At 29.2% G+C, this 20,647-nt stretch overlaps 1 protein-coding gene across 3 annotated transcripts in view; it reads left to right on the top strand.

The window, feature by feature from the left end:
* Positions 1 to 20,647, top strand: part of MED15 (mediator complex subunit 15) — a 68,817-nt gene that overhangs the window by 18,479 nt on the left and 29,691 nt on the right. For all 3 annotated transcript variants that reach the window (XM_075355534.1, XM_075355535.1, XM_075355537.1), the window contains one exon: positions 19,140 to 19,205. In XM_075355534.1, the coding sequence (XP_075211649.1) occupies positions 19,140 to 19,205 (66 nt within the window). The remainder of the gene's footprint in view (positions 1 to 19,139; positions 19,206 to 20,647) is intronic.

Consider the following 20,647-nt stretch of genomic DNA (forward strand, 5'->3'; position numbering starts at 1 on the left):
AATGTGACATTGCCTGAATATTTCTGGCCAATCATCAGAATCTTTAAAAATGTGAAACCATACATTTTTTGCAAGATTAGGCTTTCATTTTTATTACTGGACTGTTTACTGGAGAATTTGAATTCCTTGTTTGCTGAAACTATTGCATAATTGCTTCATCAAATTATGATCCACAAATCTTTTTGAACTTCTCCCATCATTAAAAAATTTAATTGACAAATTTTTAACTTTCAGTTATCTTTCTAAACTTGCAATTTACATTATTTTTTCACTCAGATGACATCTGCAAAAAAAATTATTGATTAAATAATTAATGAAAATGATAGCTATAAATAACAGTGCTTAAATCATTAAACATGTATATATATATATATATATATATATATATATATATGTAGATGGCTAATGGACAAACTGAAGAGATTCTTAAGAGAACCTATTTAAGCATTAATAATAGAATTAATAATTTATTTATTTTTTATGCAGCTACATAAAAGACAATGAAATGTTATTTTTACCTTAGATGAAAGAAGCAATATTTTTCAAGGGTAGGAATAAATTAATGAGAAAGTTAGTAGTGGATGTATAACTAAAGTTTAAAATTTCTTGTGATTGACGAACCCTTCAAGCAATAATAGATTGTAGAATATTACAGCTCTATCAGAAAATATACATTGGCCTATATTTGTTTTAAAGAATAAACTAAAAACTTGTTTTTCAGAGATGTTTGTTCATGCATGTGTAAATATTTTTTTGACCTTGATGTGGTGAAAACATAATTGTGGTGGAGTACAAAGTTCTAAGCAGCATAGAAAGGGTTAAATGAACCTCCTTCGTGCTGTTTATTTATAATTTATTATTCAGTTTTTAAAAACAATAAAATGTAAATTAATCTTAAAGTTTGTGGGAATTTGATAAGAGAAGGAAACTTTATTTTTACGTATGTATTTCATATGGCTGAAGTTAAAGTTTACATATAAGGATAAAAACAATTTCTGCAATAATAAAAAACTTCAGTGAATTCACAAGATGATAATGCACACAGACAAAGAGGTTGACAGTCTATAGATGATTTGTGTGAGTAAATAAGGTGCTCACTAAGTGAGTAAAAGGTGCAATGACCTCTCAGTAAATGATATAGGAAGGGAAGCAAGAGATATTGCTTCATCTATCAGTGTGTTGAATGAGAGTATTTTCAGAAAATTAAATGTACTTTTTGTTAAGACTCAGCATGTTAACTTGTGATAGTTTTTATTTATTTATTTTTTTAATTATAAACAGAGTGCATTTGCTATAAATATTATATTTCTGACCAGTTACTTTAGTAGATTTGAAGCAGAATATTAAATGCCAGTCACATAACAAAAATTTCAAGCAAAGAATGACATTTATAGAACTATCACTTTATACAGTGTCATCATTAGCTATTATGATGATTTGTGGGCACATTTAGACGTTTGATGTTGGCATTCAATGATTTCTGTCAATTACACTGTAATAATAAATGTATTTTTTAAGACAACTACACATGCACAGACACAGAGAGAAACAAAAAACAAACATGTTTGGTAAGAGTTTTGACTGGATTCAGAGAAAAAAATGAGGTCAGATTTTTTAAACAGGCAATGCCTTATTATTCTTTAGGACCCAGTAATAACACTCAGAATTTAGTCTGAGACTGAGCCAACAATTGAACTGTATTGGGTTTACATCCTATTAAGGCAGTAGTATAATTTTGAAATTAAGAAACAATTTTTTTGAATAAAAAATTATTATTATTATTGTATGATTACCAGATTCAAATTTTAGAGAATGGTAATTGTAGAGAATGAGTTTTTAAGAAAAGGGATCTAAGACATACTGCTATTCATTGACTTCCTTCGTTGCTTCAATGCCTCCTTCGCTGCAGTAAAGTTACAGTTTTTATAATGTAAAATATTTTGTTTATTGCTTATAAAAAAATAAATGGTTTCAATATTTTCAATCTGTTTTTCATAATTGAATCCTTAAATTCTCTAATCTGTTTTCAGATTTGGCATCCTCTATATTACTAAGTTTTCTTAGGTTACAAAATCGTGTAATATTCATTTAAAATGAATCTATCATTCATTAAAAATAAATATCTAAGAAAGTACAATTTTTTTTATTATGGAGCCCTATAGTTTGTAGATGAAAAACAGTATAGAAACTGAAAAACAGTAATATATTTAAGAAAAATGTATTGTTATAAAATAGTTGTAGATATTTAACAGAACAGTTTTTTCTAACATAAGATAACATGAATAATAATAAATAAACACTTCTGTTTAACAAGCTGAACAGCAATAGAAGAAAAGGTTTATCTGTAAACAGATTCACAAAAATAAATATTTTTATTCCTACTACTAAACTGAAAAGAACAGCCAAAGGAGATGTACTGCCTTGTCTTATAGTTATTATTTTCACGTACAATATTATATTGGACAAAAACATATGTTGTAATAATCTTACAAGACTCAAGACTTAAATGCAACTGCAAAAAAATTAAAAACTTCCAATTTAATTACTTAATACTATATGTTCAGACAAATTACAGGTAGCAAATAGATAACTACTAATAGGAATGCTATAACTTAGTAGTAATAGGTACTACTTACAAATTTAAAATGATCTCATTTCCTGACAAATAATAAACTATGTTTTTTGTTATAAAAGTTCAGTAGCTTAATTGCTCAGAAATTAGTAAATTATTAACATGAATGGTTTCTAATAACACAATACACACAACATTATGAAGTAAATCTTCAATAACCGTAAATTACAAATAGAGCAGAACTCATTAGGTATATAACAATTTTTATGGCAGGGGTAATTGATGTTTGCTATAAAATCTAATTTGAGAAAAAATCTTTACCGTAGAGATAGGTAGTTTGATGGTATAATAGTTTACTGTCACAAAATTAGCATTGACCAGTTGTTTATGAAAAGAACTGTATTTACAAGTCCTCATTAATTCTAGATCATCTATCAGATACTCAGCTACATTAATAGGATGGGTGGAATTTCCTTTGTAAATAACAGTTGGTTTGTAAATAAGTTAGTTCTCCCAGAATAGAATTTTCATTTATCTTGTTCAGCATTTTATCAAGTTGAGAATACCAATTACATTCAATCAATCTCTGTATGTGATGTTTTTCTTTTAATTTACAGCAACACATTTTGTCAGCCTTTTGTCATACTTAAAATTGGATTTAGTTTAATGCAAATTTCAACACACTATTAGAATAAATGGTTCAGTTTTTTATTACTTTCTGATTACCGAAAAAGAAGTATTTTTATTAAAATTAAATAACTTTTTATTATAATTTAAATATACAGTAAATATTGTTTATAGTGACCTCCAAGGGACCAATGATTTTAGGTCATTTTAACCAATAGTTAACAATAACTGATGTTTAGTTAGCCTAGTGGTACTGCTTTAATAAGCCATCTATACGGGTATTGTAATACAGTAATAATAATAATAATAATAATCTATTTACACAAAAATATTTAAACAAATCAAAACTATGCAAAAATAAATACAAATACAGTAGATAAAACATGATAGAGAAAAACTGTAAAAAATTACGATTTCTGCAAAAAGTCTGTTATTTTGTTTTACATCATTATGTTGACTAGGCCGTAATTTTTTTGATTTCACAAATTTGTTTCCAAATTTTTTCACGGTTCTTCCATTTCACTGATATTGTCAAATGAACTGTGCCCAATTCTTTGGCGATGCCCTTATTATTTCTGCCATTCTCTAATTTAATAATGTGTGTCTTCCTATATTGTGAATGTTTTTCGCGAAGTCATAATTAAATTGCTATTTAATGAATTACACAGGATACATAAAGTAAAACATTGTATCTGCTTGATATGATACGCTCACAGCAAAAGATTAATAACAAATGAATGTGATTGCTTCAGTTTATAATAATCTGGTACATGAAGTTAAAAAAAATAACTACAGTATACATGTAAGAAAAAAGGAACCTTCAAGAAATTTCTGTAGCTACAATGTAGATTTACTGCACTACGTTATGATGAGTCACTTTGTTAGTCATTACAAAGGTAAAATGTTGCATTGCAGTAGGAAAAATAAAGTCATAATCAATATGTCACTACAATTGTAAACAATAGACATACTGTATTTTATCTATTAACAGCATTCCAAACCAACCAAGAGACAAGGTTTTGGTCACTATATCCGACCTTATCATTATATCCAATGTCACTATAAACAATACTTACTGGTATTAACAGCATACCAAACCAAACAAGTGACAAGTTTTTGGTCGCTATATTCAGTATGTCATTATATAAACAATGTCAAAACAATAAACAATATAAACATGCATTATATATATGTCACTATAAACAATACTTACTGTACATTTTCAATAACATGCCCCCAAATTTCATTGCTGTAAAAAAGGGTTCTCTTAGCAATTCCATCTTTTATTTGTTTTTTTTTTTTAGTTCATTAGTTAATGTAAGAAGTCTTACAAACATCTAATTAACACTGATTGCAATTTTTTTTCCTTTGCCTAACTTATATTCTGTAAAAAGAAGATAAAATTTTAGAATTGAACAATAATTAAAAAACAAGCATTCTACGAGTCATCCTTACCTAAGATAACTTCTTTTTTTGTTTCTTTGGTATACTTTTCAAGTACAAAACTTTAGTTTTGGAACTTCCAGAAAATTCAGTTTAGCATGCTGAGCAAAGATTTTCAATTTTTTTAACATCTGTCTTTGCATTCACAAAAGTAATCAAAACAATAACATACAATTAAATTAGAATGTAAATATATTGAGGTTCTTTAGATCAGAAATCTTCTGTATTGTTAATAAACAAACTCAAAAGGAAATCCAGTTATAACTTTGTTCCAAAGAATCTCCTCTTGTTGCTTGTAGCTTCATCAGAAAGGACTCCATTAACTTTAATTTGAATCATAGCCTTTTCATAAGAATTGTTCAGGGTTATGAGAACATGTATTATTTTTGCAGTAACGCCTAAACAATTTAATACATAAAATTTTTTACTTTCAATTAACAGGAAAAAATAATATTTTGTATCATAAAGCTTAATCATCTAAGGATTTTATGAGCCAGCTTGTAATATATGTTAGTGTTAGTCACCTACTACTAGGATATTAGATGCAGAAATGATGCGTGGCATACAGTGCTTATTGACGAGTTTATATGGAGGTAGGTACTTGGAGTATCCAGGTTCAAAGCCTGGTCAGGCATGGCATTTTCACACACTAAAAATTCTTATTTCATCTCATCCTTTGAAGCAATACCTAACAGGGGCTGGAGGCAAAAATATTTAGAGCATGTGAAACTGTTTATTGTTATTAAATGTTAATTAGTGAGCTATTTAGATCAATTTCAGTTATTAGAATTGCTATAACATACAGCTTGCTATCTGTTGGTATAGGTGTACATTAATTGAAAAAATCATTTCACCCACAGTTATCACATTTACCTCCAGTAATATAACTGTTTATAACTTCTATTCGTTCTTTACCGTATTACCACTTTTCATGTTTTGTTAGTTCTCCCTTTCTGAAAAACAATAAATTTTTATTTACCAAGATTTAACTGTAAATTCCACTTCTGGCAGTAAAGTGAGAATCCACTTATTCTCTGAAATCAGATATCTCTTCAGCTAGCATGACAATGTCATCATCAGTCAACAGCTTTATTAAAATGCCTGGTATATAAACTACTTCCTTCTAAAACCATTTCCAGATCAATAACAAAAAGAGGAAAGGACTAAACAAACAACCTTGCTGTAGACTTGTTATTGTTTCAAACTTATCTGTTAATCCATTAGAATTCCATATTGTTGTCGCTTGTGTTCCACTATACATTTCCTTTAGGTGTTTAGCCATTTTAGATGACATTCCTAGTTCAAACGGTTTATAAAAAAGTGCATATTGATTCACTCTGTCAAATAGCAGACAAGTCAATAAAAGATGTTTACGGTTAATGTTTGTGGTGCCATTTAGTTTTAACTAAATTATGTATATTATTTATTGTATTATAACCTCTTCTGAATCTGACCTGGCATTCTTGCAATATGCCTTGTCATTCTGTCCAGAGTTTAAGCTGATCTATTAACATATTAAAGAGTAACTTTCCAATAGTATTTCCAAAAGAAATACTTTTTTTTACCTACCTTACTTAGATCTACTTTTTTATATAATGGGAATATTATTGACGTCTTAAAGCATTCAGGCACTTTAACAGTTTCATATATTTTATTATAGTTATCCAACAATTTGTTCAGTAAAACAGAGGGAGCATTCTTGAAAAACTCTTAGGGTATTCGATCTTCTCCAAGCACCTTATTATTTTTGCTTCTTTTGATTATACTGAGCAAGTCTGTTAATTGAAAGGGACCATAAAAGGTTTCACCAAAGAATAAAAGCCCACAGTAAATTATTCTACTAGAAACAATATTTGGATTCAAAAGTTTGCTAAACTACTGCACCCACTCCGGATCTGTAATATAATTTGTAGAACCAAATATTTTCTGCTTAAAACAGCGTTCTAACTTCAAAAACTCTCCAAATTCATTCACTTCTCTGAATTTAAGTATTCCCTCCTCCCAATACTTTTTCTCTTTTTTTCACACAGTTATTGGTAAATCTTATTAAATTTGAGATATTTGTGCTTGAAGTGTTCTGAATTAGTCCTTTTATATTTTCGGAGAAATCTAAACACTCTTTTCCGTGGTTTGTGGCACTCCATATAAAACCATTAATGTTTAAAATTTGTCATATTTGTAGCTTTTGGACTACCTCCATTATTTATTAATATATCTGTTAATAAGTTTGAATCATGCTCTGGATCTCCAGACCAAATACTTTGTTTAACCTTTTTTTTTTTTTACTTTGTTTTGGAATTCTTTTTTGTTTTCCTTTTTACTCTTTAATTTTGGGCGAATTGGTGTTATATTATCCAGGATCATTATTGATGATTGACATTTTACAGTAATTGACAAATGATCTTAGAAATATTGAATGTAATATTTAATGTATTTGAAAGTTATCTATATTCAGCAATAGTTCAACATCTGCCACCATGAGATCAATTACTGAGGCACTGTGTGATCCAATAAGTGTCATTTCCTCACTGGTATCTCCTCTAAAATGACCATTTAAAACTATTAAACTGAATTCATTCCTCAAACATTTTTAACAGCTCATTGCCATTTCCATTTAAAATCTCATCTTTTGAATTTCTAGATGGGTTCAGATTCTCAAAATTCACTGGTATTTCTTCCGAAATTACTTGTTCCAATCCCAGTCAACTATTAAAACCCCCAATCAATAGAAACTGCTCATTTTTATACTCCAAAAAGAGATTGTATAGCTTTTCAAATTCCGAGTACCATATATTACAATTTAAATAGGTATCCACATGCACAATATAGAAGAGCTTTTCTCAAGCTTTTAGTATTTGTGATCCAATTTTTAATCATAATCATTGCACTTCCCCTGTCGTACAATAATGATGTATTTTGAGTATTTGATGATAAAGCTACGCTACGACCTTCATTACATACTATCAAGAATAAGTAAATTTATTGATGTTTGGCAACAGCAATTCTCTGCACTGACAGAACCAGAATTGATGTTTCTCTATTGCTCTCTGTCTTACGTGCACCATATCAAACATTTTTGCAGCTTTGCAAGAAGTTCTGATTTGTCTTAAACATCTGTGCAAACTAGTATAAATGCTGCATCTCGTTCAATTCCAACCAGTCTCAGTCAAGTTCGGGAAGTAGCATGACAAGTTAGTCAATTCCATTTGATGAGGTAACAGATAGCAATAAAGACGCTCATTTCATTTCCTATGTTCAATTTTGTGATTGCATGTCAGCAATAGAAGAACTACTTTTCTGGAAACCAGCAGAACTCAGTGCAACAGCACTTGCATTATTTGCTATCTCAAATGATTTGTGAATGAGGCAAACAAAAAAAAAAGAATGAAGCAAAAGAGTGGAAAAATTGCGTCAGAGTATGCACCAATGATGCTAATTCAACATCTGCATGATTCCAAAGTATACAAGCACTTGGGATACAAAAATCTCCACGTTGTGTCTGGACACATTGCATGATCTGCAGAGAAGCTCTGGCTTCCAAAGAAATGAATCCTGGTCTGAATATTGTGCTAACCGACTATTATAACCATAGTAAATTATATAAAAATGAGACCCCCCTGAAATCAAGAATCTTTTCTGCATTTTGTAAAGATATAGGAACTGTACATTCAGCGTTACTCTTTTATTGCGAGGCAAGATGGTTATCATGTGGGAAATTTTTGCAACGTGTATGAATTAAGAGATGAAGTCAGCATTTTCCTAGAGGACGGAAGAAAACCTCTTCCAAATTCAAGATGGTTTGTTTATGATGGAATTGAGCTACTTGGTCAACATATTCGAGAAATTAAATATCTTGAATCTCCAACTCCAAGGAGCAAATACACATATGTTGAATTTGAGTGAAAAGTTAATGGTTTTTGTAGAAAATTGGAATTTTTAAGCAGAAATTTAAAGCAAAAACTTAGAAATGTTTGCAAATGTGAATGAATGTGTTAAAACATACAAGCCTTAAGAATATGTGAAAGCATGTTTTTGTAACCATTGAAAATCATTTATCCATGCTGGCAAAGAATTTTGTACTTTCTTACTGACAAAGAGTGGGTTAGAGATATATTTCAAAATACTCCTTAAGGCTCTCTCAGTTGCCGAAGAAGAAATCTTCATAGACTTCATGGAAAATGGTGAAAATTGAAAGGCAATTAGTAATAAATCACTCTAAATTTTGGTCAGGGGTGGATGATGAGTTTTCTGCACTGAAAACAAGAGCATTTTATATATATATATTACCATTTTCAACATCTTGCAAAACCGGATTTTCTACGGCAGTTACTTTGAAGACAAAATATAAATCTCAGCTAAATATAGAAAAAGAACTCAGAGTGCCTATATCTAATATTAAACCTTCCTTAGAAAAACTTTGCTGTGCAAGGCAGCACACATAATGATGTTAAGACAGCACACAGATTGATAAGTTAATTATTAAATACATGCGCAGTACTGATACAATCCTGTTTGTAAGTGTATTATATCAGTGTAAATGTGTAATTTATTATGTTAGAATGGATTTTGCTTTGCTTTCAGTAAATTAATAAATTTTGACAATAATATTTTCTTTTCGATATGCTCGTGCCCCCCATTTATTGTTATCACGCTCCCCTAGGGGGCGTGCCCAAAGGTTGAGAAACACTGCTAAAGAAAGCTATTTTTATAACATCATAATTACCCAATTTAATTCATTTTAAACTATTTACATATTTTTTACCTTTTTAATTCCAAACACACAGCTGCCACTTGCTCTACCAAAGTTGGATGTTTTAATTGCAGGTATACATAAAACATTATAATTATCTAATCTATTCTTTAAACATTACCAAATTCTCACCATCCACGATAAAAGTTTCAAACAAAAAAAAAACTGTATTTTTGTAGAAACATTCTAAATTGTTAAGTTTACTTTTTGATCGACGTATATTGTATGCTATGATATTCACAAATCATGTAACTCTGACTCCCCATTATTAATTATCCTTTGACTTGATTGATAATTCTGTACCAGTTCTTAAATGGAAAAAGTCAGCCAACACCACTTCTTTTAAGATCTTGCCACCTTTTCATTTACTTCTTTTTTTTTTATTTTTTACCTTCCTGACCATCCATATCCTCTCTTTCATCCATACTTTTGTGTTCCCAAATCAATTCTAAAATTGCCATTAACCAATAATTCATCTCAACACAATTTTGAATCCCGGCCAGCAGAGCGCATAGTTTTTGTAATTTCTAACAAAGTCTTTCTTCTCTTCTGTGTTTCCAAGTCATAGTTCTCATTCATGTAGATTCTGCTCCCTTTCAATTTGAAACTATGCCCAAAACTCTTGGTCTTAGTAATCCTTGAAACAAAGGAAACTAGCATTGGACTCATCTCCCTCACCACTGAGCCAAGCTGTCTCATGTAATTGAGGTCCATTTTATGCACTTCTACTGACACAATATTGTTAAACATATCAATCAATATCCTGCAGATTCTAAAAATTCTCCTGTTCTAGTTGACTAACACTTGACCAATCAGCTACAGCGGATCCCTGAGTTGACTAACACTGTAAAAATTTGTATTATTGTGTCACTGGACAGTTTCCAATATTGCCTGATGTCTAACAGTTCTCTTAACCTTTTCAGATCATGTAGCCATTAAACTGGCTATGTACGGCGTCAGTTTTAAAACGCTGTTACAAAATCATTTTATATGCCATCTAAGTCGGTTATTTTGTTTTGTATTCACAAAGGAATCAGTTTTATTACACAATTTTAACGACGTTTATACGATGTAAAATGTTTTATTTAGACTAGAAAGAATATGACCATTTTTTTCTCAGAAATGTGCTTGTGTGTGTTTGTGACTTTTGTATTATACTTGCTATGAGGGTTACAAATTTATTTATTATTTACAAAAATAGCTTATCTTACTAGCAACATATCGATGTAATGAAAGACTTAATAAATTATGATATACGGCATACAAAAAAAAAGAAGATATTTGTGGTCATAAATACGTCACTTTTACTTGAGGTCTATAAATATCTTTTCTGACAAATGGTATTGGTAAACATGTAACACATATCGATTCGTAATGATTAAGAGTATACAGTAAAAATGGTTTTTTGTCAATCTGAATAGCCTTTTGAGTGGTGGGAATTTTTATAAAACGTAGTTTTCTGAATCTACTTTCACTTATATGTTACTAATCTGTGATTTATGACACTGGTTTTTCATCATATTTTGCCCAATTTTCAACCAATTTGCTTGAAAGTATTATTTTTTAAATCAGCAAACTATGTTTCATAAACACAAAGCAAAAAAAAAAAAAAAATTCTGCAATTAAATTATCGTAATTTTTGTACTGTTTCAATTTTTTTTTGTTACAGGCATAAAAAAATATCCAATCGTAACGGTTTTTTTTGTCAAAATCTGTTAAATCTCTTTAATATACTGTAATTTTTTGAAATTTTTTCACAAGAGGGTAGCAATCAGATACCAACATTTTTTTGCGGAGCGCTAATCAACCGTGGATCATTATGATGGGAAAAGGTTAAGATCCTCCTTTTCTATGGCTAGCTCTTCAGTTTTTCTATTTTGTTCTTTAGGTATAGAATTAATGTTTAACTTTCCAATTTCCTCTTTAATTATAGCTTCCACGTCTGATTTTACCATTACTAAAATTGTATTTTAAGTTCCTGCTCTATATAACAAATTTACTTTATGAATTTTAAGAATTTTACCAAATTATGATTTATAAAAAGGAAAATATAAATATTTTATCTGTTATTTGTTACTAATAAGAATAAGAGTAGACTCGATTTGATAAAATAGTAGCAAATAATTATTACTACAATAGGCTATAATACATTTTAACAATTGCTATAAACAGTAAATATTATAATATTGTGTGTAAAAACACTAAATGATAATACTTTTTTAAATGTAATTGATAAAATTATAATCAGCACCATTTAATAATATTACAGTAATAACAATGTCAATCGTAAATATTATAAATGATTTCAGTAATCAAATTCTACAAATAGTCCTTAAAGTAACCAACTTTATGATAAGAATAAGAGATACGGCAAACCAGAAATAAAGCTGATAAGGTAAGATGACAAATTCTTCAATCCAAGCCAAATGACTATTAATTCTCTGCTGCAGCAGCATTGTATTTATTTTCTAAATTGCTAAAATCAATATATACAATCAGATAACTACCATGCTACTATCAAACCATACATTCTTATATACTGATGATTGCTGCAGTTTAAACAGACTACTATAGTACCTAGTGTACATTCTGATACTAATATTGGCAGTATGAGGTTCCAAGGTCAATCCTAACAAAATTTATTGATCTAAGTAGTAGTTTTCTCCAAATGTCAAGAGTAGTCCTATCTCTCTGTCACATATCTCATGCTTTTACCAGCTTTAAACTAAAATAAAATAATTATATGATACCTCTACCTCATCCAGTTTAATTATACATTATGTCCAAAACCAAAAAAATGTATAACAATAACTTCCACAATTTTTGAAAAATCACGGAACCCTTTTAACGAACGCTATCACTTAGAATTCACTTCTACCAACCTCGATTTGCATTTTACAAAGTTAAATGAAAATCAATAATTTCACTAGTAAATATGTTTGCATTCTGTTCTGGAAATCTCAAATTTATGCCGAATAATTGTTATGTGTTTTCAAGATTTTAAATATTATCCAGACTTCCTATACTCAAAACAGCTCAAACTTCCTCTAGACCCAAAGCACCCAACTTTTAGGTTTGTTTGTCATGAATACTGATCAGATATCGATTAGAATATAAGAAACTTTTCTTGTTATAATATAGTTTTTTATGGGCATTTTCCCAAATTTTCATTACTTGTGATAATGATAATTATTTATTCATAGTAACCTTTGTGGTTTTTTCTCTAAAGAATTTAAATTATTCTTAATATGTAGTAAAATTTTGAATAACTGTTTAAAATAGTAAAAAAATAAATAAAATGCTAAATTAAATATTATTGGCACTTTTTTAAAAATGTATAGTCACTTTGTAAAACTGCCACCTCCCATTTGACACGCTAAAAGAATATAAGATTGCATTAAATGTAGAATGAAGTCTTGCTTATTACAACATAAATATTGATTCATTTCTTATTTTTGAAAATTCAGAATTCTCTTAATTTTTTACATATTTGATAAGTAAATAAAATTATGAAATTAAATAGAACAATTTTTCTAAATGTAAACAAATATTGATTCATTTCTTATTTTTGAAAATTCAGAATTCTCTTAATTTTTTACATATTTGATAAGTAAATAAAATTATGAAATTAAATAGAACAATTTTTCTAAATATAAACAAATATGATTTGGAATTCTGTATTATAAACTTTTATAATTTCAATGATGTTGAATTAGATGTAATATTTAACAGAAAGAGAACATTATTGTAAATATTATTATAGGATCAGAGGTGTACCAAGTACAAGGTCTGTTCAGAAAATAGCTGAACTTTATTTTTTAATCTTTATTATTAATTTTACAGATTGTTGGTCCTTATCCCCTTCCCTATTCACACACATTTCACAGCAGTGTTTCCACTTTGCGAAGTAGTCCTGGATAGCTCATTTGAAATGACCGTAAGGTCCGTGATGAATTTGTTTTAATGTCATCAATAGTCTCAAAATGGTGTTCTTTTATCACTGATTTTAGTTTTAGAAATAAGAAAAAATCGCAAGAAGCCATTTCTGGCAAGTAGGGTGGCTGAGGGAGGACAGTCATCTCTGATTTTTGGCACAAAGCTGAGTGTACAGACACCTTGTTGTGGTGAAGTTATCTCACCACAACTCTGGGCTTTTTTTGTATAACCGTTGTGAAATGCCTTAATAGTACACATGGTTTACTGTCTCACCTTGAGGCATTCAAAATGCACAATTCCATTAAAATCGAAAAAGACTGAGAGCATTACTTTGACATTGGATCGAGACTGACGTGCTTTCTTTTGGGGCGTGATGACCCTTTGCTAATCCATTGTGATAATTGAATGTTTGTTTCAATGTTGTAACCATAAAACCTGCTTTTGTCTCCTGTTAGGATTGTTTGCATGAATGTTTCATCGCCATCAGCTTGTTCTAGTACTTGCCGACAAACATTTACTCGATATTCTTACTGCTGTTCAGTCATCAAACAAGGAACAATCTTTGCTGTAACTGATGGCATGTTCAGTTTTTCAGTCAAAATGTCATGGCATGATCCAGTCGAGATACTAACCTCATCTGCAATTTCTCTGACAGTTAGTTGGCAATTTGCATGTAAAAGATCATTGATTTTCTGAACGTGGGTGTTGTCAGTTGAAGGCAATTTGGCAGTTTGACCTTCTTGGTCAAGGGTCATCTTCAGTTGACCATTGACTACTTTTAAATTGTGAAAACCATTCATAAAATTACGTACAACCCAGAAGATCATCTCTGTAAGCTTGTTTCAAAAGTTAAACCATTTCTCTGAAAATTTCCCTGGTTTCATGCAAATTTTATGTTGTATCATTGCTCCTGCAAAATAACAGTTTACAAAAGTTGCTACTAACACATTACAGTCTTAATAACAATAAAACAAGATATCAACAATCCAAGAATATGTGATTACAGAGGAGGTTATGCAGAACACATTGCTGCCAACTGTTTGTCACTAAATATCTTCATTAGCATGTAATTAAAACGTTTGGTTATTTTTTGAACAGACCTTGTAATGAATGAGTTTTTATTTGGTTAATGATTCAATCTTTTATGCACTTGTTAATTGTAGCAGTTGTTAATGAGTTCAGAAATGATAATTTTTTTTTGCAGCCTGCTCACAAAGTTAAAGCTTTTGTTTTTATTAATTTTGGAAAAAATTAAGTTGTGTAAAATTAAAAACTAAGTATTTTTCAACAAATATACTTTTATTAATTAAATTATCAAATTAAATGAAAACAAGATTGCTAGAGGTTATAATATATTCTTTTTTATTTTCTCATCTTTCATAAAATAAATAAAATAATCCTGTTATGATCATTAAAGTTCACAGAGGAAGTTAATATTTTTCTCTGTTCTTATAATTCTATTTTTGTTTGCAGTGCACATTCTGAACATACACAGGCAGTAGTTATTATGTCAACATTGTGACAATCGGATAAGTGATTTTACTTGTGCTGGTACAAGTAAAAGCACTTACACAAGTAAACACAATTTCTTTTTTAAGATTTTGTTCATCTTTACTCTTTAACACATTATTCAACAGTGTTGTCTTGAGTATTATGTTAGCTGTTATGTATGATATTACGATACCATTTTTATCAGGAAAGTCTTGGAAAAATCTTTTTAAAAACTAAAATGATATGTCTGCTATTGAATTATATACAACTTGTCAATTACTTGTGTACTACTGAAATTAATTATACTACTATATCTGGCTCTAAAAATGCCCAATATGTAAATTTTGTTTTAAGATTTCATATAAAAAAGTGTCATATCTAATTGTAATGATATTAAAAAGTGAAGTGTAAAACAAAGATTTTTGAGAATTAACATTAAAAAAAGTATAGATGGGAGTGCTACAATGATAATGTTAAATGAGTTTAACACTTAAATGTATTATTTTATTAAATCATCTCTCTGGCTTTGTGCCTGATATTTTGCATTATTTTCATCTATTGTTTAGTATAGTATTATAGGATGAAGTGGGGCTTTCCTTCAGCCAAGGATCGTTTGATTAAAATAAAGAAGGGAATTTTAATATTACGTTTAGGAAATCACATTCAGTCATGCTTTAAATCTGTGTTTCATCGTATTGGTTTTTATTTATTTTATAAAGTAAAGAGCTTTAACTCATTCATGCAAATATAGTTTAAAGAAAGAAATATGCTTTATTTAGTTCAGATCAGTTGTTTCATTTAGTTCAGTTGTATCACTAGAAGAGAGGAAGCGAGAATAACTATGGTTACTAACATCATTGATAGTTGAACGGTTTTTATTAATTGTTACTGAATTTCTTTTATTTATTATTACCTTATATTATGTAAGAATTAGTTTATTCTACCAAGAAGCTTTCTAGAAGTAAACTAAGATAATTTATGTTTGATTCAAATTCTGGCTGTAAAAAAAATCACTAATTCTTTGTTAGTTTATAGAGGAATTATTTATGTTTAACAAACTTAAAAAAATAAAGAGAAGGTCCTTAATTTGAACTGTGTCTGCATATGTGTATGCATTTTTATGAATTTTGAAGTTTAGAAGGTTATACTTGACATGACACAAACTTCAGTATGTAGAAATTGAAAAAGTAATATTTCAATTTTGAATTGACCTACAATAAACACTCCGTGAAAAAAAAAAAATATTTGTAAGAACTAGTAAGGTTTGCATTATGATAAAAATAAGAAAAAATATTGATTTGAAAAACATACAGACTGCTACTAAGTATGGGCAAAGTTCTTTGGTGAAATAAGGTAATATATATTATTTTTTTAACATAAATTTTCCAAATACTTTCTTGCATTTATGCATTGTAATTGTTATATTTTAATAAAATTAATTATTGAAAGGCCTATTTAATGAATTAGTGTCTTGTTGATATAAAAATATGTGGAATTAGTCCTAGTAAATTGAATCGGTGGCATTATAGATATAAATTAAAAATTCATTAAATTTGATGATGAATTGTGTATACTCTACTTATAACTTAAATAATATTCATTAAATAAATAAACTGAATAAAGTATTTATGTTCTAACAAGACAAAGTCTTCCTCCAAGTAATTACAGTTATCTGATTGAAAAATAATCCAATTTAATTGTCCAGCATCAACAGTCTACTGTAATCTGTTTCTTATAATGGCTTGCCCTTGCTGTTAATCAGTTTCACTAGTGTATCTAAACTTTTACAGTAATATAATAAATAGAAAAACTGTTGCTGTATGTTTTTTACGATATTACAAATGCCTCTTATAATTTTAACATGATTTCTATTTCAGTCTTCTTTTATGGATGCCATGTGATTCAATTAGAAATTGAAATAAGCACTTCAGTAAATCATTCAGCTGGTTTATAAAATGTGACATCACAGTGATTTTTTTTTATGTTGTGTTTTTTAATATAACATTTATTTTTACTAATTTCTGTTTAAGTCATGGTAAATTATCAGTTCTTAACATCACGTAAACGAATCTTGAGTATATCTTTACTTCATTCACTGTCTTTATTCCATTCACAGTTTAACGTAGCTTATTCTGTGTATAAAGGTAATTGAAACTTCATTTCAGTGTTTTTCTTACCACAGGGAGAACCAGTGTTCGCTCATATCTCAACTCTGAGTTGAGGAAACAGGGTGAGACCTCATTAGGTGTAACTTGATTATTCTAGTGTTTTACACTGTTGCCCATCCCAGTAGATCAATTTAGTCTCGAATTATTGCAGTTTTCAGCATTTTTATTACCATTTTATAATATAGAGAGGATTAAGTGTTATGGTGTTGTTCTTATCAAGGTTTATCATAATGGTTTCTCCTGATGCATCCACGCAAATGCTGGAGCAGTTCCTTTCATTTTCTATCATTTGTAAGTAGTAAAAACATTACAATACCAAAAAAATCAAAATGAATAAAAATTTAACAAAATAAATTGTATTGTGTGCTATAAACAGTACATTGTTTATACATTAACTTTTATTCTATATTTTATGTTTTTATAAAATTTCAAAAAAAAACTTATTTCTACTGTAGTTTTTTTTAACAGAATGTGAAAAAATATAAGTATAATAAATGTTAATGTAATAATCTACTGTTTATAGTATACAATACAATGTAGCGTACGAATGTAACAACAAAGAAGCAAGCAAATGCAGTATACATTTTGTCATAAAGCTCTTCATTCAAAATAAAAATGTGAGTGTATAGCAAACAAACTAACGTGCCATGCTTCTTGATATAAATTTTAGGGCCAAAAAAAGGGTTTCTGAATATATTTTCAGTTTTTTTTTTCATTCTAATATGCACTATTTAATCTAATGATCTTAAACTGATGCTTTCATGAAAACTACAGCTCCATTTAAGTATACATCGAATATTAAGTTAATTATTTTGAAGTAATAAACATTATTATTAAATTTATAACCCCAATAATACAGACAAAAACGCCAAATAATCAGCTAAATATTTATTTAAACTTTAAAAAAATTAGTATAACACATTTTAGAAAAGGCTTTGGTAAAATGTACTTCCATTCAATAAAACTGTATTTGCCTGATCTAGCGTACAAGCACTTCATTGAAAATAAAAATGGGAGCACGTACAGCAAACAAATCAATGCACCATGATTTTTGATATAAAGGAAATTATTTTTCAATGGTGATTTAATTGAAAAGTCAAATTGTACAGCGTCATTGAAGAAGGTTGCAGAAATAAAATAAATCATCTCTCTATCATTAAGTTTTTTTAAGACATGACCGGCCATGACCTTGAGCGATGTGCACGCACCTCTGTACCACAATCAGTGCAATGGTGACAGTTCAGCAGAAAGCACAGTGGGTTTTGTGGATATAAATCCACAAATCCACTGGAGTATAAATCAGTTATAACTGTTCAATGGCCTTTCCAGCATGTTTATGTCAGTAATCTCTCCCATGCAAATAGCATTAGACTGTTGTACAAGCAGTTTAAGGAATCTGGCAACATGAAAGTGAAAAAGTCCCCTGGATGGCCCAAAACAAGTGATGAAATTGAGCATATGCACCAAAGTTTTTCTGTAAAAAATCAAATTGAACAAGAAAGTAATATTTCATCAAGATGGTGCACCCCCATTCTTTAGCCTAGGCGTTCAACACGCTTTCAATGAAAGATTTCCTAATCATTGGGTTGGTAAAGCCAGTCCAGTGCTTTGGCCTCCAAGAAGCCTAGATTCGATATCCCTAGACGTTTTTCTTTAGGGATACGTTACAGTGAGAAAAATCAGGAATATACAACATTAAAGACAACAGATCATCACTGCTATTTCTTCAGTTATGCCTGCAATGCTCCAGTGGAACTGCACAGAGCCTATTGGTTGGATGTTTGCCGAGTAACCTACGGAGCTTGTATTGAAACATTCTAATATATATAAAAAACATTTTGAGTTGATGAATTTTTAAAAAAAATACTCTGATAGTCTTCCAATACACAATTTTTTTTTTAAATTGGCTGCAACCTTTTTATTAGTATGAATACTAATTGTAAGAAATGTTTTTGAAGAAATAGATTAGTAGAAAGAAAGCAGAGTATAATTTATACCATTTCTTGATAACCCACTTCCTAGAAATTCAAAGCAAGAATTTATATGCACCTACTAATAAAAATGCAGTTCTGTTAACTCTGGTGCATATCAAAAATCTTATTTGTAAAAACATTTGCTTTATTCTTAATTAATTTATTAATTTGTTTTTAAGGGACAGGAAATCAGTTGATGGGTTTAGTGCCACCTCAGCCTCAACCGCAAGTTACTGCAACAAACTGTAAGTACTTAGCTAAAGTGTTATGATAACTGTTAAGTAGTGCTCTGTACAATTGTCAAAATTAAATTTTGTAATTAAAATGCAAATTTTAGCTTTACATTTGACGTTTAACACATATCAATCGTAACCAGAATGTTATTGCTAGTGAATTAGGAATTCTTCTCAGAGGGTTAGTGTATGTAAGATTAATATAAAACTGGTTATACCCATTACAAAAATTCCACAGGAAGAGGAGGAGAGGTTTATGCGTGATAATTATATTTTGTTGTTATAGCCAGCTTAAATATTACCTGTTTACGTAATGAATATTTTCTACACAACAGCCTTGAACACGTATTACAAGGTTGTATTTTGTTATTCTGACTTGTAATTTTTTTTTTAATTTGAGAAAATTTACTTGTCATTATTATATCCCAAAGATTGGTTGAGGGTCTTATTTATGGTCTTGCTAAAAGTAGGTTTGGTGGTAAACTGTTGTCTTTTAAATAAATTGGTGATACTAGGGTTGATTGCAAGGGATTGTTGTTAACCTCAATGATCCATTTATTAAAATGAAAGAAAAGATTTATTACACTTCTTTGATTAAGGTAGTGATTTGTACTAGCTGACCAAAGTGAAGTACATATTTGGAAAGTTTACAAATTACTGCTGTGTACAGTCACATTCCAGTGGTACTGTAAAGTAATTTTGACTTCTGCCATGAGATTGGTGTTTTAAACATTATTGTCTGTGTATGGGCACAGATGCACATTATAATCGTCTAACATAACATAACATTACATTATTTATTAGGCTTAACAAATTAATTGATACTTTAATTTCAATGTTTAATTATAAAACATCAGCTTTTCTTCTGCTTAATTACTGCTATTTTTGTATAAATAATGAATTTTATCTTTTGCCCTGTTATTTTGTAATAAAAACAATTGTTTTGTTAGTCAATGTACTTTAAAACACAAGCTTGTTGAAAATATATCATATTAAAAAAGTATATACACAAGTAAATAAAGTATAATTTCTTACATCAATTGTTTTGGTTTAAGTAGTGTTATTGTAACAGATACGCATGAGTCATAGAATTATGGTTTAAAAGTTTAAAATAGGAGTGTAGATATAAGCATTACTAATTTGTATATGTGTTATTACCAATAAAAACAAATATTTTTTGTTCATTGCACTGGAAATTGCTACAGTTGTTATTTAAAAGTAATCGTTTTTAATGTAAGATTTCAAGAGTTAAACAGAAGATTATCATAAAGAGATCAACAATGAAAATTTTTTAAGTATTTTGATAAGCAAGTTATCCCAGGACTACCGACAAATTGTATTTTATTCAGATAATGTACCTTACCATAATACCAAAAAAATAAACCTCTGTCATCCACTTCACTGAAGAAAATATTCAGGAATTGCTCCAAAAAAATTAAATTAACTATGACCCA

The sequence above is a fragment of the Lycorma delicatula genome, chromosome 2 (assembly GCF_047948215.1).
Source record: "Lycorma delicatula isolate Av1 chromosome 2, ASM4794821v1, whole genome shotgun sequence".
NCBI classification, from domain to species: domain Eukaryota; kingdom Metazoa; phylum Arthropoda; class Insecta; order Hemiptera; family Fulgoridae; genus Lycorma; species Lycorma delicatula.